Source organism: Chionomys nivalis, chromosome 9, assembly GCF_950005125.1.
Source record: "Chionomys nivalis chromosome 9, mChiNiv1.1, whole genome shotgun sequence".
NCBI classification, from domain to species: Eukaryota; Metazoa; Chordata; class Mammalia; order Rodentia; family Cricetidae; genus Chionomys; species Chionomys nivalis.
Window position 1 is genome coordinate 54,418,075 of NC_080094.1, and position 23,919 is coordinate 54,441,993.

At 50.6% G+C, this 23,919-nt stretch overlaps 1 protein-coding gene across 1 annotated transcript; it reads left to right on the forward strand.

Moving 5' to 3' along the window:
* Window positions 1–518: 518 nt before the first annotated feature.
* Window positions 519–23,608, forward strand: Pla2g4d (phospholipase A2 group IVD). The gene is made up of 20 exons (XM_057781632.1): window positions 519–563; window positions 4,148–4,220; window positions 4,396–4,532; window positions 6,024–6,155; window positions 6,758–6,798; window positions 7,144–7,186; window positions 8,467–8,530; window positions 8,796–8,932; window positions 10,015–10,125; window positions 10,221–10,258; window positions 10,427–10,562; window positions 10,834–10,970; window positions 12,587–12,809; window positions 19,449–19,566; window positions 19,912–20,049; window positions 20,259–20,371; window positions 20,489–20,675; window positions 20,941–21,107; window positions 21,671–21,857; window positions 23,283–23,608. The coding sequence occupies exons 1-20, from the start codon at window positions 519–521 to the stop codon at window positions 23,507–23,509; spliced, it is 2,454 nt and encodes an 817-aa protein (XP_057637615.1). The 3' UTR covers window positions 23,510–23,608.
* The last annotated feature ends 311 nt before the right edge of the window (window positions 23,609–23,919 follow it).

The following is a 23,919-nucleotide window of genomic DNA, read 5'->3' on the forward strand; positions in this document are numbered from 1 at the left end:
GTGAGTGCCAGTAGAGGCGAGGGGCTGTGAGCATGGTGCCCACCTCAGTCGTTTTTCTCGAAGGGCCTGAATTCCCTGTCTGTCCTCTTATCTGAGCTCAGGAGCCCAGGCCTCCTCCCCTGGGGCAAGCCTGACTCAGATGAGGTTGACTTAGAAAGGTTTCTTCAGCTTCGCCCCCTGACTCGGGGATCAGCTTCCACCAGCTGTCTGTCCTTCCAGGCTGCCCCTGTTTCCTCTTTCCTGACACTTCAGCTCTAGGAAGGATGCTCCACCCACGAGGCCTGGTTCTCTGCCAGAAGTTTCTGGAGCTGCTGGTTAAGCCAGCCTTTTGAGGAAGATGAGAAGTACTGTGTGGTAGTGACCTGGGGGCGGAGCTACCTGTTTATAGAACCACAATTCCTCCAGGATGGGGAGAGAATCACAGCTGGCTCCACTCCACTGGGACAGTTACTGCATCCAGTCAGAGAGCTGGCATCTTGGCGGGAGTTGGATGTGGAGTCGAGATAGAAGGGTTGGCAATGGAGAGCCTGTTACCTGAGAGACTACCTGGCCATCCTCACCAGGTAACAGTGGCCACCGATCAGGGAGAGCCTGGGGCCAACAAGCCTGCTGTACCTAAAAGGAGGGTGGCATCAGTCTCCGTGTGGACCAAGGGAAAGGGAGTTGGTGCTTGGGTGTATGGAGTGGGTAGGGGGCAAGCAGCACCCACAGAAGTGGGGACCTGGGGACCGTGAGGCAGCTTCTGCCCACCACTGTGATGTACAGGTGGCATCCTCCTCATGGGTGCTCCCTCAGGACTGCCACTTCTGCCCATATCAGAGAACAATGGCCGCTCCTCTCTGAGGACCCCCTAGCCCACTACTCATCGCCATAGGCCAGTGGAGTTCCTGGAACTGGCTGGAGCCCTGTGTTTCTCAATATTTTCATCCTCATGCCAATTATTTTCTGGTCACAAGAGTTATGGGGATGCACCTAGGCCAAGGATCCCACAAACTGTTCGCTCCCCTCTCAGCCCAGAGTTCTCATCCTGCACTAGAGACCAAGGCTGATAGGAATAGTTCCTCTGTTTGTCCCTGGTGCCCCAGAAGTGTCCAAGGAGGCTCTCCAAGGCGCCTTGCTTCATTTGCAGACCTTGATGGGTCTCTCACTGGGGTCCTGAGATGCAGCCTAAGTGACGTGGGGCAAGCAGATCCTGGAAAAGACTTGGGCACTGCAGTCTGGACTCCAGGAGACCTGGGGGAGGTGGAGAGGGGCTGCTTCCACTGGAAGACGAGAGAGAGGACCCATCCCCAAGTCAGCCATCAGTGGAAACATCCCGATGTGACAGGGTAGTAGAGGGACTGCCCCGTCCTGGCTCCATCGCTCCATCCTCTTAGGAGCTCCACATCCCATAATGGTTGATGAAATGCCTTAAGTTCCAGCTGATTTCCCTGGGAGGCCACTTCTCCTTCCTCCTCTTGCCAACTCTGGGTCCAGACCCAGGAGTAAACAAATGCCCAGGTTCGGGGATTTGGGAGCCTGCGTCCGCCCCATATCTGGGAAGTGCCTTGTTGGAAACTGGTGTTTCCAGGCTTGGGAGCTTTTGACTAATAGGATTGACTAATTCGTCCTGCCCTCTGAGCTGACTAAGTGTCTTCCGAAACAGGCGAGCTCCAGCCCCTGCTTCTTGGTCTTCTTTGCTGCTGACTGGGGACTGGAGCTTCCGTTGGTGGCAGGAGAGTGGTTGGCAGAACTGGTTGGGCACCAGAGATTGGTTCTATGAGTTTTCTGTTTGATCCAACAGCTGAGGCTGACTCTGAGGAACCGGCAGAAACTGGCCACAGCATCTGCCTTGCCTCCCCCTCCCCCGCACCAGAACCCCACCACAGTCACAGGGGAAAGGGTGGGGGGAGTCATCCTCTCCTGTGCTGGCTTAGAGACTCACACCCCCATGTCTGGCTTTATGTTGGACTGGGGATCCGAACTCAGGTACTCATGTTTGAGCAGTAGACATTTTACCAACAGCCACCTCCCCAGCCCCTTCTCGGGGTGTTTTAAAGCAGTCCATAGGCTTTGGGCATGTGGGGTCTTAGCCTGACCAGAGAAGCAGGTGAGCAAGGCCTGGTGCCTATGCTGTCTCCGAGAGGGGCATTGAAACCCTCACCTCTCCTAGACCAACATCATCCCAGTCATCCTCTTTCGTGTGCCAGGCAGTGGAGCATCTGAGTGGGGGAAGACATGGAGCCAGGTGCCTAAAAATTGACTAATTCTCTGACAATCATTCCCTCTAGCTTAAGGACTTTGGGGTTGAGATGTTGCTGGGGTTGCTAAAATTAATTACATCTGTGTGTGTGTGTGTGTGTATGTGTGTGTGTGTGTGTGAGAGAGACAGACAGACAGACAGACAGACAGACAGACAGACAGACAGACAGACAGAAAGAGTACAATGACAGGAAATTCAGCATCCAGCCATGGTGGGGTAGGTGCTGGGACTGGGACGGGCTGAGTTGTTCTACCTTGGTCCCTCAACCTTTGCAGTTCTCTGTGGAGAGATGCTTTGGGTTCCCTCAGACTCAGGCTCTAGTAGGAAGCATCCGTACAGAACTAGGTCTGTCCCAGGGGCACAGGGACCTCTGACCACTCAGGTGTGGAGCAATGATCAAGCCACAACAGGAACCCTTCTCAGGTTTCACAGCACCTGCCTCCCTGCTTGCAGTGTCGTGGTGTTGTGGTGCCCATTGTCCACCGTGCAGCTTCTGGCTGCCTTGGATGAGAGCAGGGGTGGGGTGCGGGGGTGAGTGTCCCACGAGCTCTTTGTTCTCCAGTGTTAGTCCTCCCCGTGTGGACTCTTTCTGACGGAACCAAGCACCCACAGATGGAGGTTCTCATGGCAGGCTCTCTGTCAAGACGATGCAAGGCCAATGACCTTCCTTTCGGTCAGCCCAGAATCCCGCCAGGCCCATGTCACCTCATATTATGGGGCTTGTCTTATGTCACCTAGAAAAAGATGGAGAGCTAAACCCCAAACTGAAGAAAAGAGGGAGTCCCCGGGTCCCAGGAGCGTTAGGATTTCAGTTGGCACGGGCTCCGCCAAGACTCAGCCAGCTGGGCTCTGATTGCTTCCTTGCTGCCCACTCTCTTGCTTTCTCTTGGGCTTATCTGAGGTCTCATTTGTCTCATGAGCATCTTAACACACGATACTTTTCACCACCATTCTCTGTGCTGGCGTGATCTTCCTGGAGTTGCCTAATTCATGGCCAATGAATCACAGATGACGAAGCACAGTGTTGATAAAATTCCTTCCTAGGGGAAGGCACAAATAATAGCTACCCCACTTCCCAAGCTCTCAACAACTACCGGAGGCGTGATCAGAGCATAGGTGAAGGGTCAACTACAGGAGTGTGGGTGCTCCTCCCCTCAAACATCAAAAAATCTTGAACCCAGCAGGAATTACAGTTTTCTCATCGTTACATAGGTGGAATGCCCTTGCCTAGTCTCCCCTCTGCCTACATACACTCCAGCCCTCCTGGGGGCCATGTGCCATTAAGGCGGAGCTGCCTGCAACAGGTAGAAGATAGCCTCTGGGTTCTCAGATGAGGGTCTCAAGTCCCTCCCCCCCACGAGGGGTATAAACAGTCAATAAGGTTATCTGGAATAATCCTTTGGCAAGGGGGTAAAGCTGAACCCCCCAAGATGGAGGTTGCGTGGATCAGAGGATAGTCATTCACATTTTAGAACTTGGGGATACATCGGCCACTGGGTTCCCATCGCTCAGCCCACCTTGAGATGTAGAAAAGACACAAAGGGATGGGAGTCACTGCTTCAACAAAGTTCAGCCCTCTCTGGAAGGCCTGACTGAGTGAGGTGGTCACTCCTTGTCCTCAGTTCCCTGCTTTATCTGCTCTACTTGGGATTTTGTCCCTGAAGGGGAGATGACCTCACCAGCACTGACCCCAGGTGGTCTGCCATCCCATCATTGCCAAAGGCCACAATCAAGACACCCGGGACAAGTGGTAGACAGAGGCTGTTGGTCTGGCGTCCCGGCGGCATCACCCGGTACGAGGTCAATGAGTGGAGTCAGGACCTGGACAGTACAGCGTCTCCAGGTTTGAGAGACTGCTGCTCAACACAGGGGCTTGGGGTATGTTTGCAGGAGGAGGAGGAGGAGGAGGAGGCCTCTGTCTTCTGGCGGCTCACTGTGAAGGTGCTGGAGGCTCGGAGTCTGCCTAGGACTGACTTGTGTAAGTGACTATCTGCAGGTAGGGGACTGGATCCCATGGAAAAGGACCAGGCGCTCTTTGGGGTGGGGCCTGGCTGCCCTCAGTGTATGCTGAGGATGCCATAGGAACCTAAGCAAGACCCCCCGCAAAAGATGTGCGGCGTTCTCTCTCATCTCTCATCCCTTGACTTTGTCAGTGAGTCAGGCGGATCCGTACGTGACTCTGCTGCTGCCCACAGCCCCTGGAGTGAAATTCAAGACCCAAACTGTCACCAACTCCAGTCATCCTGTATGGAACGAGACCTTCAGTTTCCTCATTCAGAGTCGGGTCAAGGTAAAGGTCGGGGTGGACAGCCCTGCTCTCTCCTCTCAAGGAGGGTCTTGGAATCAAGCAGGGTTGCTCCAGTAGTCCCCGAACTCGGGGGAGGGGGCTGTCTTTGTGCTCCAGACTCTATGTGCTGTGAGCAAGAGAATATGGGAAGGAATGCTCATCCCTGGCTGTGGGACTGATGTGTGGCAAGATGCTACGTCTCCCTAACCCATCTATGATTTGGGAATAGGAAGCATTCCTCTTTCATGGGGCTGCTGTGGGGCCGAAGGGGAGATTGTGTAGAAACTGACACAATACTTGGCATTTGCCTTTGGGGCGTGTTAGGGAACTAAAGAAGCAGACTAATTGAACACTTTCCCTCAATTTAAACTACATCTTATTCTGTGTATGTGTGCCTGTGTGCATCAGAGCACACATGTAGAGGCCAGAGGGCAACTTTGGGAGTTAGTCTCTCCCTCCACCATGTGGCTCTTGTTTGTCAGTCTTGCCAGTAAATGCCTTTACCCACTGAACCATCTTGCCTGCCCCAAAAGAAATTTTAAAATATATTTTGATTGTTTTTAGATTTTTTTCTTTCCCTTGCTTCTTTTTTCTTTTTTTTTCAAATAGGATCTTGTTATGTAGCACTGGCTGGCCTAGAACTCACTATGTAGACCAGGCTGGCCTTGAACTCACAGAGATCTGCCTGACTCTGCCTCCAGAGTTGCTGAATTAAAGGGATGTCATACCCAACTTGGTTTTTTGCTTTTGCTTTTTTAAGACAGGCTCTTTTACATAGGTTTGGATGACTTAGATCTCACTATGTAGCCAGTTTGACCTTGAATTTACAGTAAGATTCCTGTCTTTGCCTCCTGGCCTCTAGATTGCAGACATGAACTGCCATGTCCTACCTAGAAAGAAAATTCAAGATACATATTCACATACACACATATTCGAGACAGGCAATATTTGTGTAGTTCAGACGAGCCTCAAGTTCATGGTCCTCTTGCTGCAACCTCACAAGGGCTAGGATTACAAGAGTGAACCCCCAGTATGTTCTTACTCTTGATAAAACAAAACTTGTAAGTCCCAGGATGGATGAGAAAGGGGCTCGTGGACTCCTGTCCTCATCGGAGGAACTTTGGCAGTTGAGGAGAAGAGTCAACATCCTTTAAGGGTTCGGGCCCTGAGAGGCTCCCCATCCAGCAGGTGGTCCCACACTTGCGCACATACAGGCAGCACCAAATGGGCTCAGCAGAGACAGATGGAGAGAACATGAGGAAATATGAAGACGGGAGATGGGGGTAAAGGAGGAATTGGGAGGGAGGGTTGTGGCGGTGGTAGATTGGCTACAAACAACTTATATTCTTGTATGAATAGTAAATAAAATATTCAATAATTTTAAAAAATGAGTAGGAACTAAGGACTTTACTGGATTTACTTATGTGTGTTTTACACTTGTATGTGAGCTATTGTTGCGATGAATCAATACTATGTTATGTTCCTGGCCCTCAGAATATTCTAGAATTGAGCATCTATGACGAGGACTTAATTATGAAAGATGACATCTGCTTCAAAGTTTCCTATGATGTCTCAGAAATCCTCCCTGGCCAACTGATCCAGAAAACCTTCCGCCTGAATCCTCAGGTGGGTGAGAAGGCTCCAGGCTGAGGAAATTGCCCAACGCTTCTTAGCTGCCAGGATGCTGCTGGCTGCACTCATTCACCAGGCAGGGCGTCTGTCTGGGGCTGCTTCCAGCATTTCCCCACACCTGCGTTCTAGTCACCTGCAGGACAGCCCTCAAAACACTGCTCAGTGCAACCACGAGAGGGCAGTGTAGGCTCGCTCCTGCACAAGGGATTCGGGCCTGCCGCACCAACGTCTGGTTTGGCTTCCACTGCTGGCTGGGGAGGGGGAGGGCAGAATTCCGGAGGCCTCCTCAACAGGGAGAAGAAATCGGGCCTGGATATCCTCAGGTCACCTCACGCTGAGCTTGTCTTTTGCCTTCAACCCCATCACGGTTTGGGAACCCAGAAGGGAGGAAGATCTGTCCTCCATTGCCCACTAGCTTTGGGGATTTTAGCAGAGTTTATCTTGCCCTAGACCGCTGTTTCCTCAATTTTGCATTGGAAATGATCTTAATAGCGCCCCACCCTCAGAGACTTCTGGGGATGCAGGATAATGCTGTTAAGAGAACGGGGTCGGTCAACTGTAAACGGCCATGACTTGCTCACCCTGTGTGCTTACAGGGACCAGAAGAGTTAGATGTGGAGTTCCTGGCGGAAAAAGCGTGAGTAAGGGTGAACAGCCCGGGGAGTGGCTGCGGACACAAGCTCTGCTCAGGAAACTGGCCCTGACCCAGATTCCTGGTTGGTCTGTCCAGCTGAGTCACCCTCCATCTCCTCCCCATCCCTGTCAGGGAGGTCTGGGTCTCCTCTTGGGATCACAGAGGAGGGCGTCTGGGGTTTTCCCAGCCCTGTGCTGCCCTTTCACCTTGTTCACAGCGGTATCTCCCTCATCTCGAATCACCCATGGAGAGCCCCTGCGGGTGGGAAAGCGAACAGTGAGAGGAACGGGTGAACACAGAACCCCTTTCCTTCTGTTAAGTCCACTGTGGATGTTTTGACTTTTCCAGGTTGGACCCTCCAGAAAACCTCATCACCAACAATGTTCTTGTGGTAACCACCTTCCTGTGATCAGCGGAGGAGATTCAGGGCAGGGGAAACTGGGGTTCTGGGGTGGGGGTGGGGGACAAGATGGGGTAGGGCTTTGTGGTCGAACTACCCCAGACCCCCAACCAGGTGGTTACCTGAAATTGTGGGGCTTAGAGGGGTCTAGAGCCAAGGGACATGTGCAAAGGGAGCAGGTGGTTGTGCAGAGAAGGTTCTGACTTCTGATTGGACAACTTTCTGATGACGCTGAGTTATGTGTAATGAGCACAGAGTCCTTAGGAATTAACTTCCTTACAGTCATAGTGAAGTCCCACACGCCAAGCCCATCTTCATTTATTAATATTGAGGTCACTGAGGTTTGGGCTCCCATGAAACTGCAGTGGGTAGTAATGGCCACAAGGTGGCGAGCGCTGCATTTGAAGCTGCCTTTTGGGCGTGGGACTCAACAGGCATCAGGTGAATAAAACCTGCAGCTGTCCCCTGTAACACATCTCAGGAGTCCTCACCCTCAGGGCTTGCAAGTGCGGGTCTGGTGGTTAGATTACCTTTAAAAGGAATTCATAGTGTAGCTTGGGACCATGGCACAAGTCTGTAATCCCAGCATTTGAGAGGCAGAAGTAGGAGGCCATGAATTTGAGGATAACCTGGTCTATACAATGAGTCCCAGTCCTGCCAGGGTTACATATTGTATCATGTCTAAGATACAACAAAATATCCCTTACAGTAAAGTAACTCCCACAGCAGTTGTGGCTTCTGTGAGTTGGAGTGAGCAGCGGGTAGTTAGAGCCAGCGGTTCTGTGGGAAGGGCTGGCCAAAGCAGCACTGGGCACTGAGATTCACAGGGGGAATGCTGAAGGCAAGCAGTGGAGCCGAGGGTCATCAAGAGATGTTCTGGTCACTGTGGCTCTGAGTGCTTCTCTGACACCTCCAGTTCGGGGCCTGAGGTCCCCATATATTACCTGGGAGTCCGGAAGATGAAGACTGGAGACGTAACAGAGAGAGACATGAACCTGAGAGCTGGGGGCTCTCACAGTTTTCAGAGGCTCAGTAAAGCTGAGGGATGGGGTGGGGATGGGCTGTCTTGGATGCTCCATACGGACAACAGGTATAGCAGTCTGCAGCAGGTCAGAGGCAGGTGAAGTGTTTTCTGTCTAGTCCCGTTTTGAACCCCACTTCTTGTTCTGCATGTTGTGGGTTTGGTTGAGGCTCAGTGGGGCCCAGAGCTGAGGGAGAGGGGACCTTGGTTTGCTCTGTGGATCCCTTGCCTATGATGTGCTCTGTCCCAGGCCCGAGAACTGTCACGCCTGGATGTCTGTCTGGACAGAGTTGGGAGTGCCACCGTGGCAGCAGGTAAGAACTCCTGAACCCTTTCTGAACCATAGGGAACATAGGCTGCTGGAAAGCCTGCAGGGTAAGGGGGCATCTCTGGCATAGGTGGGAATCCCATGGGGCTGTGGCATGCAGCAGGCTGGCGAAGGACATCTTCAGGCTTTGCTTTGCTTACTGTGGTCCAGCCCCCACCTCTACAGATAAACACTGTTGCTAGTACCTCAGGTCCAAGATGGCATTCTAGGCCCCCTTTCCCTTGCTCGCATCCATTCCATCTCTTCCCTAGGTCAGGACAAACTGGAGCTGGAGCTGGCGCTGAAAGGGTCATATGAGGACACACAGACATTTGCCCTGGACACCGCATCCACCTTCAGCTTCCACTACGTGAGGGGCCAAGACACAGAGCTGACAGGGTGTCTGAGGGTGAGTCTGCTCTCCACTCCCCACTACCCTGGGCTTTAACTGACTCCCTGCCCTTTCCCTGTGAAAGCCAGGCCTTTTGTGTTCTTGGCAGTCTCTCTCAGTCAGACCCCATACCCTGGAAGACGGGAACATCAACGGGGCTGCTGGGAGGTGGGAACGGCTACATGGACTCAATCTTTTAGCTCTGGTGGCTTCTCCGTCAGAGGAGCGAGTGTCGTAGACTAAAGCCTGCCTGTGCCCACACGGTCAGCCTGTGCCCACACGGTCAGCCTGTGCCCACACGGTCAGCCTGTGCCCACACGGTTAACCTGTGCAGCCCGGCCTGTGCCCACATGGTCAGCCTGTGCCCACACGGTCAGCCTGTGCCCACATGGTCAGCCTGTGCAGCCAGGTCTTGCCCACCTCCACTGGACCCCAGCCATCCTTCTCTCCTTTGGCTTTTCAAACATACCAGGTGCTTTTTGGGTCTTCTGGCTCCCTCCAATGCCTCTTCATCCTCTTCCAGCCCAGCTTCTCTTTCTCCTCATCTTAGCTCAAACAACACCTCTTCAGAGATGACCTCCATGACCCCCTTCATCACAGACAGGTTCCCATATCCCCCTTTGTTTACAATATTCTACCCTCTCACACTGTGATGACTGACATCACACTACTGACATCGCACTATGACATCACATGACGGACATCACACAATGACATCATACTAATGACATCAGTCATTACTGATGGCACTACTGACATCAAGTTCATTACCCATGTCTTTTCTTTGAAAACTGTTTTTGGATAGGGTCTTATTAGTGGCATGGCAGGTTTGGAGCTCCCTCTGCAGACCAGGCTGGCCTCAGACTGCCTCTGCCTCTCAAGTGCTGGGATTAAAAGCGTGTACCACCACTCTCAACTGTGACCCCCGTCTTCACAAGTGTGATTCTGTGAGAGCAGTCTCTGGGCAAGCAGCATCAGCATCCTGATTTGTAACCGTAGTCAGTTCCGTATCGTCAGGGAAGAGCTGTGCTGTTTGCAGTTTAGACACTCAGAATTGGTTGAATGAATAAATGAACTAATGGATGAACGTTTCCCTTCAGAGCTCCAAAAGCAACGGCTGGATGTCACATACCTCAGCTACTCCCCTCAGCGTACCCCTGAAGTCCTTGGCCACAGGGAAGGAGGTGACTGTAGACGTTCCTGCTACAAGTGTAAGAGGCCTCACTGGAGGGGACGTATGCCCCGAGACACCTGTCTCCCGCGGGGTCTGGATTATTCTGAACAGAGTCTCTTGCTTTGGTTTCAGGCCCCAGAAGTGAAGCTGCAGCTTAGGACAGACGGCTGGTAAGGACATTGATCTCTGTGGGACAAGGAGGGGGAAGTGCTGTGCAGGGTGCTTCTTGCAGGTAGAGAGGGTTTTCTTTTTTTCTTCAGAAGCTCACCTTGGGCTTGTTCACCCAAAGAGTGAGCCATGAAGCTTTCTCCTAACCCTGGACCCCTCCACCATCCCAGCCCCAAGGAGCTGGCTGTGCGGCTGGGCTGTGGGCTCTGTCCCGAGGAGCAGGCCTTCCTAGGCCGGAGGAAGCAGGTGGTAGCCGCTGCCCTGAAGCAGGCCCTGCAATTGGATCAAGACTTGAAGGAAGATGAGGTTTGGGGGTGCAGCAAGGATGTGGGTGTAGAAATTCTGGGGTGACTGGTGTCCTCTTGGTCTCCAAAGAGTAGAGCTGGACTGTTGGAGAGGATGGGGTTCCTAATCTCTGTGGGGGCTCTGCTCGGGGCTGAGGGTTGTCCCTCAAACCTATAGGCCTTGACTGTAAGGCCCTTTCCTGGAGGCAGGGAACAGGCTGAGTCCCTGAGTGAGGCAGAGGGAAACTTCATTCCCATCTTGTTAAACTAGTCTGCATCTCTGTGTGGTCCAGGTTCCCGTTGTGGGCATCATGGCTGAGGGAGGAGGTGTCCGGGCTATGACTTCACTCTATGGTCACCTGTTGGCGCTTCAGAAGTTGGGCCTCCTGGACTGTGTGACCTATTTCAGTGGCATCTCAGGCTCTACGTGGTAAGGGACTGGAAGAACAGAGATGATCAGAGGCCAGGGTAGGGACAGAGTGGATGCTAAGGGGCCTTTGTATGGGGAAGTGGATAGAGCAGTGGGACCCTTGGGGGCCAAACAGCTTTCTCAGAAGAGAGAAACAGATTTAGCCAGAAGTCCTGCCAGGAACACGGTGAGGTCGGAGGGCTTTTCCTAGGTACTAAGGAACAGGAAAGAGGAGGGCCCAGAGGAGGCTAAATTTGCTGTTTTGGCAGGCTATTTGTAGGCTTGGGTGGCTTTGAACAATTTCTCTGAGTCTCAGTTGGTTCATATCTAAAACCTGTATGATATGAGACACACTCATAGGCTGACAGGAGGGAGCCCCTGCAGACTTGGCCTGAGGTCAACACACACCAGGACCTCACCTGGCCTCACAGGTGATGCTTAGGGCTCACACCACGTTCTGAGGGAGTTTCCCTTCTTGCTTATATCATACAGGTGAAGAATTTGAGGTAAAGAAAATTCTTTTAGCCAGGTGGTGGTGGCGCATGTCTTTAATCCCAGCACTCGGGAGGCAGAGGCAGGCGGATCTCTGTGAGTTCGAGGCCAGCCTGGTCTACAAGAGCTAGTTCCAGGACAGGAACCAAAGCTACAGAGAAACCCTGTCTCAAAAAACCAAAAAAAAAAAAAAAAAAAAAAATTCTTTTATACTAAACTAGGCATGGTAGCCATGCCTGTAATCCCAGAACTTGGGAGACTGATGCAGGAGGATTACCATGAGTTCCAGGTGAAATTGTGTCTAAATAACAAAGGGGGCAAAAAAGGAAAAGAAAAGAATGTTCTTTACACAAAGATAACATTCTCAGCCCCTCCTCCACCACAATGAACCAGACCGTTTCACTATTACAGATTCATTCATTCAAGTCTCATTGACACGTGACATAGGCAGTAAAGTAGGGATAAACGTTTGAGTGACAGCTATTGACAAGGCCAGTCTCAAATGGCCTCAGGACAGGCCCATAGAGGTGGAAGTAGGGAGGGGACTGTGGAATATAATAGCCATCCGCCATACACAGCTGGGAGTTTTCAGGTTTGGAGTTCAAGGGGAGGACTGAGGGGGCTGTTGTTTTGGGAGGAGAGATTATAAGACAAGCTATAGACAGGCAAACAGTAGCGTGGCGGGAGCAACTCTGAGAAGAAGCAGGTCTGTGGGGGCAGAGTGGAGGCTCCCTCAGAGGAAAGGAGAGGGAGAACTTCCCTCTCCAGGCCCACAATTGGCTCCTGTTGACCCTGAGTTCAATAACGTAAGTCATTGAACCAGTTTTTACTGGTTTCCTGCTGACTTTCTAATGTAATCCTAAATTACACACAGGCTGGAAATGTGTTGCTGAAGCACCGGCCAGCATGTAAGATGCCCTAGGTCAAGCTTCAGCCCAGCAAACAAAACCCAAACCACAACAAACCTATACAAGGCCAATTTCACAGCCAGGCCAGCCCAGGGCTAGGAGGAAGTCCCGAGGCGTGTCTCCAGATGGACTTTCCAGGCAGTGGGGGCCCTCAACAATCCCTTCTCTAGGAATTAGACACAGGGTGGGATTATGGAGCCTGTGCCGGGCCCTTGCATTCATCCACTGTGCCCCCAGGGCAATGGCTCACCTTTACCAGGATCCAGAGTGGTCGCAGAGGGATCTCGAGGGACCCATCAGCCATGCCAGGGAGCATGTGGCTAAGAGCCTGTGGAGGGAATTCCTCCCCGAACACTTGGCAAGCTACCACCAAGCACTGAAACTTCGGGAGGAGCAGGGCTACACCACCACCATAGCTGACCTGTGGAGCCTGGTGCTGGAGTCCAAGTTGCATGGGCAGGTATGCCGTCTGCTCAGCAGCGTGGTGTGATCGTGCCTTTAAGAGCGTCTCTGGAGGGTGGAAGAGGCTGGGAGAGAATGCATGGGGTCTCAGCACTTGGGAGATCAGAGAAAAGGGGTTCAAGGCCAACAGAGACTCCATAAGGAATGTGAGGCAAGCCTGGTACACTGGGGGACTATGTCTCAGACACATACAGAAAAAGAATGTGAGGGTTAGTGTCTATCCACCTCCAGAACGCCTTCTTTCTAAGTAAGTTCTTCTTCGATGACTTGCTACGTACTAGAAATTTCTGGACCTCCCAAGAACTGAAGTCAGTTAAGCAAGCAAGGCTTTTGCATTGGTTGAGCCGGTTACTAGAATGCATTTAATGAATGGTTCAGTATGAGACGTCATTCCTCTTCCCCATCAGGGTGGTGTGCAAAGCAAGGGCTTTGGAGCCAGATGCTCTGGGCCCTAAGCCCCGCGCATTTACCAGTGGTGTATCCTTAGGCAGTTAGTTCATCTCTCTTCCCCTTGGTTTTTGTTGGGGTTCAGTGGCAGCCCGGACCATAAATTATTTCTGTGGACTAGACCCCAACATAAACTATCTCTCTTGACCAGCGTGGAGGTGCGGGAATAAAGACACACTTACATGGCTTTATTGGGAGGGAGAGTCTCAGAGATCCCTCGTGAAATCCTGAATTCACATCCTGAGAAATTCCTCTCGTTTGTTCTCCAAACATCCTTTATACCGAAACATAAACTGAGAGAAAGACTCATTAGCATTCTGTTTCCTAGGTAACCAGGTGAATGACTTTCAGTCATGTTCACATTTACCTGTGTCTCCTCTCTCATGTCTTCCTGGTCTGTATGCTAGCTCAGTCACGTAGGTTTGAATTAGCATCTCTAATCAGGCATTCTCCAAATTACAGAGAAAGGAGCAGAACAACATCCTGACCCTTTGTTAGTTAGTTAGGGTAGCGACGGCCTGTCTGGAAGGGTATGTGACTACTTCAGGTACTAACTATGGCTTGATAGCCTGGCTGTCACACCATGTAGAAATATAGGCCTACAGGTCTTCTCGTCTGTGAAAAATGGGAGCTCTTCTTAAGGGTATTGGGAGCACTCAGTGGTGTCTTGGCGTAGAGTTAAGCAGTTAGATGTTACAAGTCTATCCTATCTTTCCAGAAACATGACAGATTGATTCTAGGAACAGGTGACTGACTACAACGTTCCTTTCGACAGAGTTTAGAGACTGTTGGATCTGACATCGGTACAGCTCCTGCTACCCTTTTGCCTCATGTAACTATCTCAACAAAGGCATCCAAAACACCTGGGAGATGAGAAATCGCTTTCAAATGTAAAGCAAAGGCTAAGGCCTGACTGACTGGTAAAGGGCTTTGTAAACACAGGGGTTCAATCCTGGGTTCAATCCTGGGTGTCTGCTTGTCAATCCCAGCACTGGTGAGGTGAAGACACACGAGTTCCTGTGGCACAAAGCCAGCCTGGTACTTGGTAAATTCCAGGCCAGTGAGAGACCCTTTGAAAAAGAAACTTTGAAAAAGGGTGGTGGTGGCCTGTGCCCAGAGAAAACACCTGAGGCTGTGCTTGGCAGCTTTGGAGCTGTTTCTAAAGCTTCCTCCTAGCACCAGCTGCCGCCCTCCAGGCTCAAGGTGGCATCTCTGAAACCCAACACCTCCCAAAAGCGGGAGAACACCCCAGTGGCATTTTACTTAGAAGTAAAGACCTTCTGAGTCTTGAGGATTTCTCTTCTTTGTAAGATCATTTTCTCTCTCCCTCCCTCCCTCCCTCCCTCCCTCCCTCCCTCCCTCCCTCCCTCCCTCCCTTCCTTCCAAGACAGGGTTTCTCTGTAGCTTTGGAGCCTATCCTGGAACTAGCTCTTGTAGACCAGGCTGGCCTCGAACTCACAGAGATCCGCCTGCCTCTGCCTCCCGAGTGCTGGGATTAAAGGCGTGTGCCGTGGTTCCATATGACATTTCTGCTGGGGCCGTAGCATATTCGTGCTTTGATACTCTCTCTTGTCTCCCCTCCTATCCTCCTGGTCCCCTTCCTCTTCCCAGATAGTTACCCTTCTCTTTTCACGTCTTTAAAGACAAATCTGGATTTCCCATGAGAGACATGTGTGCTTTCTGAGGCCGCTTTTTGTTTTGCTAGACGTGGTGACCTGTAGCTTCATGTGTTTTATTCTCCGTGGTTGAAGAAACTCCATTGTATATATGCTGTATTTCCTGTGCCCATTCCTCTGATGGTGGACTCCTGAGCTGGCACTATAACTTGGCCAGCATAAACACTGTAGCAGTGGATATGAGTGGAGCAGGCATGGCTGAGCTGTGGTGATTTAGAGCCTTTGGGTAGATTGCTGGAAGCGGTCCAGCTATGGTGTTTCTATTTTAGGTGGATAGATTTGTTTGTATGTTTGCCTTTGGCTTTGTTTTTTCATCCTCGTTTCCATAGTGATCACTCTGATTTACACTCCCAGAAGCAGTGTGGTTCCTTTCCCCTCATATCCTTGTCAGCATTTATTGTTGTTCATTCTCTTGATAATAAACACCGAGACTCGGGTAGGATGGCATCTTGATGTAGTTTATTCCTAAGGATGCTGAATCACATATTTATTGGACATTTGCGCTTCTTTTGAGACCTTGCCCATTTGTAGATTAGATTCTGGGCTTTGGAGTACTTAGTTTTTGAGCTCTTCATATATTCCAGATATTAGTTACCTGTCAGGTGAGTTGCTAACGACATTTTCCTGCTGGTCTGTAGATTGTCTCTTCACTCTGATGGTTATTTCCTTTACTACACAGAAACTAATTTATTAGATTCCTATTTGTTGATCTTTTGCTATTGTTGCCTGGGATATTGGAGTGTTTTCCTATATTGGTTTCAGAGTTCAGGTCTTTGGTGCATTTTAAATTGAATTTGCACAGAGGGAGACATGGGGAACTGGTTTCATTATTATACACATGAACATTCACTTTCTCAGCACCATTGTTGATAAGGCTGTCTTTTCTCCAAAGTATGCTTTTTGCTCTTTTATTAAAACCCAGGAGACTGCAGCTGCATGTATATGTTTCTGGATCCTTATTTCATTTATCTACATGTCTCTGTTCTGTGCCAGGGCCATACTGTTTTTGTTTTGTTACTATGACTTTATAGTATAATTTGAGATCAGGCATTATAATAGCTCCAGTGTCTCTCTCTCTTTTTTTTTTTTATCAGAATCGCTGTGGCTATTTAGGATTTGTGTGTGTGTGTGTGTGTGTGCGCGTGTGTGCACGTATGTGCTTCTATGTGAATTTTGGGACCCACTCTGAGTTCTGTGAAGAATGTCTTTGGAATTTAAGGAGGGATTGCATTGTATCTATAGATCGCTTTCAGCAATATAGCCATTTTCTTTTATTTTTTCTATTTTCCTTTATCTAAATGATTTTTTCATACAATAGATTCTGATTATGGTTTTCCCTCCCTCAATTCCTAGATCCTCCCTGTAGAGAGCTGCGTGAAGCCACACCTGATGGCAATGTGTAGAGAGCTGCATGGAGCCGCACCTGATGGTGCTGGCTTCCGCCCTCCGCGATCCCGAAAGCGAGTGCTCTCTGTGATAATCAACTCCTTATGGCTAAGGCCTGACTTATGCTATTACACAATGATTGTCAGCTGCTTGCATATGCGTGGACCTATGGGCAGTGCTCACCTGGCAATCTGGGGTTGGCGGCCCGTGCCTATTTAAGGGCAGGGAGAGGTTTGCCAAGGGAGAGGAGAGAGGAAGAAGAGAGAGAGAGAGAGGAAGAGAGAGAAAGAACACATTGTCAAAAGGTCCTGAATAAACTGCAGCAGGAAGAGCTCCGGTGTTGCGTCCTCCTTGCTGGACAAGGGGGACCACGACACCTCCCCACCTCCCTTTTGATCCATATCCATATCATTTCTCTCCCTAGAAAACATACAGACAGCTAAAGAAGATAAAAGCAAACAAATCTGAATAGAGCAAAACAAACAGAAGAAAAAGAGCCAAATAGAAACCAAAGAAACACATATAGACACAGAAACACACATATTCACAGACACAAGAATCCCATAGAAACACAAAACTAGTTGGGTGGTGGTGGCGCACGCCTTTAATCCCAGCACTTGATTTGTTTGTTTGTTTTTTGTTTTTTTTTTTTTTCGAGACAAGGTTTCTCTGTAGCTTTGGTGCCTGTCCCGAACTAGCTCTTGTAGACCAGGTTGGCCTCGAACTCCCAGAGATCCTGCCTCTGCCTCCCAAGTGCTGGGATTAAAGGCGTGCGCCACCACTGTCCGGCTTAATCCCACCACTTGAGAGGCAGAGGCAGGCGGATCTCTGTGAGTTCGAGGCCAGCCTGGTCTACGGAGCTAGTTCCAGGACTGGCTCCATAGAGAAACCTTGTCTCTAAAACCAAACCAAATCAAAACAAAACAAACAAAAAGAAACACAAAACCAGAAGCTCTAATATACACAAAAGACCTGTAAGATGGAGGAGGAGGAGGAGGAGGAGGAGGAAGAAGAAAAGAAGAATAAAAGGAAGAAGAAGAAATGCCCTGACCAAATATTATGAGACCAAGAATCTCCACAGATGCCACTGAGTTCATTTTTGTGTTGGTCTTCTGCTGGGCATGGGGCCTGCCCTTGAGTGGGCTGTATCCCCAGTGAGAATCTGTTGGGGACAACTGATTTTCCATTTCATCTCCAGTGAGACTGTGTTTGAGCGAACTAAGAGGCTATCAGTTGAAGAAGCTGCTAAGTTAGGAATGGGGGCATGTGTCTACTTCTCTCAGCGCTGGGACCCAGCTGGTGCAGATCTGCTCAGGCCCTGTGTATGCTGCCAGTTCTGTGAGCTCTTACGGGCACTGGTCCTGTTGTGTGTAGAAGGTCTTGTTTCACGATACCAGTTCTGCTGAACAACGAGCATCTATTTTCATTCTTCTTTCAAATTATTCTGACTGCTCTTGGCCTTCTGCTCTTCATAATAGAATCAATTAACTGTGTTTCCCTATTAATGTTGGGATTCTAATTGAAATGGCATTGAATTTGTCAGGCCAATGTAATTATTTGAAATGTTTTTATTGTATTAGCATGTCCTGTGTGTTCGTTGGACCTACTGTTTAAATTCATATTCTGTTTAGAATGTGCTGTGTTTTTGCTATTTCTGTCTGGTGTCAACAGCTAATTAACATAGTGGGAGGAGCTTATTTGACTACATTTTATGAGGTGCTAAAATAACACAATTTGATCCCAGCTGTAAAGAATTCATATTATTATTTAATTACTATTTGATTTTCTAATAATGACTTCAGCATGAGTTTATGTATATAATTTATAATATTTTTTTTGAAACAGAGTCTCATATAGCCCAGGCTGGCATTCAACTTGTTATGTAGCTGAGGCTGGCCTTAAACTCTCCTGCAGCTATTCCGCAAGTGCTTGGATTACAGGCATGTGCCATCATGCCTGTTTTACCAGTGTGAACGCTCACCCCAGGGTCTCATGTGTGCTAAGTGGGTTGTTCTATCAGCTGAGTTACACCCTCAGCCTTCAGTTTCAACACTTTTCCTGAATCTTTCGTTGGGTGGAGCGAGGATGTCAGGAAAGCATTTGGAAGAAGCCCAAACTTGAAATGCAGTAAAGTAATCCTAAAAAGGACATCGCATTCTTTGGCATATTGTAGAATGTGGGCTAAAAGACTGCTGTGTGTTTCTTGGAAAGGGATGTATGTGTATGTGCCTGTGTGTGTGTGTCTATGCGTGCATCTCTGTCTGTGTGCCTATATGTGAGTGTGTGTCGGTGTCTATGTATGTGTGTTTGTGTGTGTGCCTCTCTTCTGTGTGTGTCTGTATGTGTGTGTGTCTGTGTGTGTATGTGTTTATCTATGTGTGTGTCTCTTTCTGTGTCTTTGCCTATGTGTGTGTGTCTATGTGTGTATGTATGTGGGTGTCTGTGTCTCTGTGTGTGCATCTCTATGTGTCTGTGTGCGTATGTCTATGTGCGTGTGTTTGTATGTGTGTATCTCTGTCTGTGTGTCATATGTGAGTGTCTGTGTGTCTGTGTCTATGTATGTGTGTTTGTAGGTGTGTGTGTGTGTGCGCCTCTCCTCTGTGTGTGTCTGTGTGTGTCTGTGTGTGTCTGTGTGTGTGTACATGTGCCTCTCCTCTGTGTGTGTCTGTGTGTGTCTATGTGTGTGTCTGTGTGTGGGTGCATGTGTGTGTATGTGTTTATATGTGTGTCTCTTTCTGTGTCTGTGCCTATGTGTGTGTATGTATGTATGTGTCTATGTGCGTATGTATGTGTGTGTCTGTGTCTCTGTGGGTGCATCTCTATGTGTCTGCGTGTGTCTGTGTGTCTCTGTGTGTGTATGTGTATGTCTGTGTGTGTGTGTGTGTGTGAAGAATGGATGGGGAGGATTTCAGGAGCTATTGACATGGTAGTCTTTGAGAATGACCTTCTCTGGAGATACGGCTGACTGCATATGGAATTCAGAACTGGTTACACAACCCACTCATAACCCCTAGAACTCAGCGGAGCTGCAGCCTCCTCACCACCCCGTGTTCCTATCCTGCCCTGGCCCTGTTGTAGTTACTGCACCCAAGACACTCCTACTCATGTCCTCATGCTTCCAACCCTAGGTGACAGACCAGAAGCTGTCGGGGCAGAGAGCTGCCCTACAGCGGGGTCAGAATCCACTGCCCCTCTACTTGAGCCTCAACGTCAAAAAGAACAACCTGGACACCCTCCACTTCAAGGGTAAAGTCCTCCCCATTCCAGCCCCTAACAACTCCCCCATGCCCTGAGAGCCTCCAGAGAGCCCAATAGCACAACTCCTGCACACCACGGCTAGCTTCTGGAAGGCTGCTATTGTTGATGAGCCCAGGAGCCAGCTGGGGAGCACTCGGTCCTGGGGTGTCGGGTGTCTGTACGTGTGGCCAGGGGTCAGTGAGAATGTTCACCTGGGAGTCTGCTTCCTCAGTCTGCAGGGTTTGGTAGCAGATAGGGGGAGCCAAAGGCCTGCCAGGGGCAGTACCACTGGCCACAGCGAGTTGAGCCCCACCTCTCCCCTCACATCCCTGCCTCTCTTTCCCATCCCTTTAGAATGGGTGGAGTTCTCTCCCTACGAAGTTGGGTTCCTGAAATATGGCGGCTTTGTCCCCCCTGAGCTCTTTGGCTCTGAGTTCTTCATGGGGAGACTGATGAAGAGGCTCCCCGAGTCCCAGATCTGCTTTTTGGAAGGTGAGTGGAAGCCTCTTCCTAGACAGGACACTTGTAGTGCAGGTCAGGGTGGAGGGACAGGTGGGCAGTGGGGAAGGCTCGTGGGGAGCTGCTCTCTCCCCATGCCCATTTTCCGTCAGCACCCAAGAGTGGGGATCATTTGGTGTCCCTGTGGGAAACAGGTACAGGAACCTAGGGACTGTATTGGCTTTGGGGAATTTGGCCTTCAGGTATCTGGAGCAACATCTTCTCTGTGAACTTGATGGATATCTGGTACGATGTCACCTCTGGGAAAGATTGGAAGGATGTCATTGTGGATGTCCGGCACTCAGGTAGAAGAGGGGTGCTGGAGGAGGGAGCCTGGGATGAGGCCACTCCCCTTCGCAGGCTGGTGGAGGAGAGAACAGGAAGGCATTTGGGGCCCTGACAAGCAATCTATGTTACTCTCCATGCAGAGGAGCCCTCAGCCTCAGCAGGAACCTCCTCCTGTGTGGAGACCTCATGGCTGCAGCCTGGAACCGCCCTGGCCCAGGCATTTAAGGGCTTTCTGAACGGCCGGCCATTCTATCAGCGCAGTGCCAACTTCCTCCATGGCCTCCAGCTGCACCGGGGCTACCGTAATCAGAAAGACTTCTCCACCTGGGCAGGTAAGGACCATGGTCTTGTGTCTCCACAAGGCCAAGCTCCTGGATGGATTGAGCTGTGGCCGCTAGCCGGCAGGGGTTTGCAGGGAGAATGTATGTATGTACTTGGGGGGTGTGGTCTAGAGAGCCCAACGTGGGGCCTAGGGACCTGAATTCAGAGAATGGCACCAGGCATAAGAAGGGGATGTGGGGGAAATGGGGTCAGAGGAGTGTGAAGGCTACCTCTGCAAAGGTGGTTGCTTTTAACTAGCATTGCCTTTCCTATCAGATTGCCACCTAGATAACACCCCCAATCAGCTGACCCCGCAGGACACTCAGCTCTGCCTAGTGGATGCTGGCTACTTCATCAACAACAGCTGTCCCTCCATGTTCCGCTCAGGTCGCCAAGTGGACCTCATACTCTCCTTCGGCTACTCCCAATTCTCGCCCTTTGAGGTACCTAGTCACTCCGTGGGAACTCCTCTGTGTGGCCTCCACGGATGAACAACAGGGTCACTGTGCCACTGTCCCATCCTTCTTGTGACCAAGGCAGGAAGCTGTAATCCACGGGGGGGCTCTCTGGGTCCTCGGTTGGGAAGGGCAGTGGCGGTGGCTGAGCTCTGGGATCCCAAGACAGGTGAATGGGAACCTCTTTGGGACAGAATAGCTGGACAGAGCTGAGAGGAGATCCCCAAGCACCTCCACGGCCAACTCTCAACTTCCTCTAGGAGCTCTGGGTGGCAGTAATGCCAGCATGCCCATCTAGGTCCCCCGCTGAAGCCCTCCAGGTCTAAGACAGTGATCGTGCATTGGCAGGAGGGGGAGGGGCACGGCTGCTGGGCCTCCATTCCCACCTTTAACTTTTAATTACCCAGATTGTTGGATTCATATCCGAGGCCTGTGTAGCTCAGGCCCGGGCCAGACCGCTGTCTTGATGCTGAGGGAGCAGGTGGGTGCTGGAACAGACCTAGTGTGGATCCGTGGTGACACAGCTTCCTCTGTGCTTTCCTCTGCTCTAGGGGCTGCTGCAATCTGAGAAATACTGCAGAGCTCAGGGCCTGCCCTTCCCCCATGTGGAGCCCAGCCCTGAGGACCAATGCCAGCCCCAAGAATGCCACCTCTTCTTAGATCCCACCCGTCCTGAGGCACCGGTTCTGCTGCACTTCCCGCTGGTCAATGACTCCTTCAAGGAGCACTCAGCCCCTGGTGAGGCCACCATTCCTTTCCAGGGGCTTCTAGGAAAGGCTTCTGGCTGGTCACCAGGCTCTTTGGCCATGCCTTCCCAGCCTAGCCATGCCTCCCTGGCCTGGGTGGCGGATGCCCCATATCTTTGTAATGTCCTTCTGTCACTGGTCTTGTCACTGTCCTGGAACTTTGTCCTGACCCCTCTGCTTTCCTGCTCTGTGTGGCCTGGGACCCCTTCTCAGGGACCTGGGCCTTTCTTCGAGTGATGCTCAATGTCTGCTTTTGTGCATTGTTCCCAGATTTCTAGTTGATACTATAATTCTGAATCTTCCAAGTTTACTCTTTTCTATGATTTTGGTTGTTCATCTTGATATAAGGTCTTTCTGGATAGCCTCAGTTGACCTGGTACTCACTATGTGACTTCAGCTTCATAGCAATCCCCCTGCCTCAGCTCCCTGAGTGTTGGGATTACTTGTGTGTGCTACCACACTTAGCTCTACCTTTTCTTCTTTTCTTTCCTTTACTTCCTTTCTTTCCCTTTTCCTTTTTAAAATATGGGTGTTTTGTGTGCATGTATGTCTGTGCACCACTTGTGTGCTCTGGTGCCCAAGGAGGCCAGAGAGGCATCAGATCGGACCCCCCTGGAAGTGAAGATGGTCATGAGCTGCCATGTAGGTGCTGGAAATTAAATCCAAGTCCTCTAGAAGAGCAGCCAGTGCTTTTAATTGATCAGTCATCTTTCCAGGCCCCATTTCTTTTTCTTTTCTTATGAATGAATGAAATCTATGCCCTGGCAATGCTGAAGCATGCACGGGCAGCCCGTGTATAGTGACTCTGTTGAACTTGTCCATATTGGGTTTCATGGTCTAAGTTGATGAGGACAGCTTCTTTTTCTTATACTGGGAGTTAAACCTAAAGCCTCCCACTTACTAGCCAAGTGTTCAGTAACTACATCCCCAGCGCAGGTTTTAAAGTTGCTCAGGCTGTTTGTGATCCCGGTGTTAGACCAGGCCTTGGACGTATAACCCTGCCTCAACCTCGGAGTAGCCAGATGATGGCCTTAGAGACTGGGCTTCTAGTTTTACCCTTAGCCAAGTCTCAGAATTCCAAGAAAATTCCTCTCCTTGTTCCTATCAGGAGCTTTAAGAATCCATTCATCAATCACATTATTCCTCCTCGTGCCAGTTTCTAGCTTCCTGAGAGGCCATAGAGCAGCCATGAGCTGTGTGAATTGTGGGAGGTGTGTCTGGTTGTGGGGGTAAGGGTGACAAACTCCTCTTACCTCAAAGCCGTGACCCGCCCACATTTGTAGGGTTGGGTGAAGGAGAAAGCAAGGACTCCTTCCATGGGACCCAGCACCCTCGGGGCCTGACTGAGTAGCCTCGTCCTGTCCACCTGTGGAAGCCTCTGGTTCCTGCCCCTAATTCTCCTCTCACCCTTGGGCAGGTGTCCGGCGCAGCCCTGCTGAGCTCGAGGCTGGACAGGTGGATCTCACAGGGGAAGCCTCCCCGTACTTCATGTACAACATGGCCTACAAGGAGGAAGATTTCGACCGCCTGCTTCAGCTCACTGACTACAACATGCGGAACAACCAGGGCACTATCCTGCAGGCCTTGAAGACTGTTTTGAAACGTAGGGCCCCAGAGGCGAAGCCCTTGGAGATGCAGACCTGAGGCTTCTCGGGGGCCTCTAAGACTCTGAGGGCCACACTTGGACCCTCCACTTTCCAAGGACTTAACTCAGGCTGCAGCTGGGCTTAGCCACAGAGCCCCTCCCAGTTCTCCAAATCCTGGCTTCCTCTGCAGCTAGCCTCACCGTCAGAGAGGCTGTACCCTACCCACCGGTCTCCTCTGTGTCCCAGCTGCTTTGAGGGGAGTTGAAAGCCTCTACTGATGACGGCTGACTACACCAGCCAAGCTTTCACAAGCAATTGCTTTCTTTCTGAGCAGAATGGACTTGGGGTGGCTTAAAGCAACTGGATGCACCTGTACCTTCTCCTTCCTGTCAATATGCAAGGCTTTTCCTTTTTTAAGACACGGGTTTAAGAATCCTCCCTACTTATGACCTCACCATGTCTTAGTCC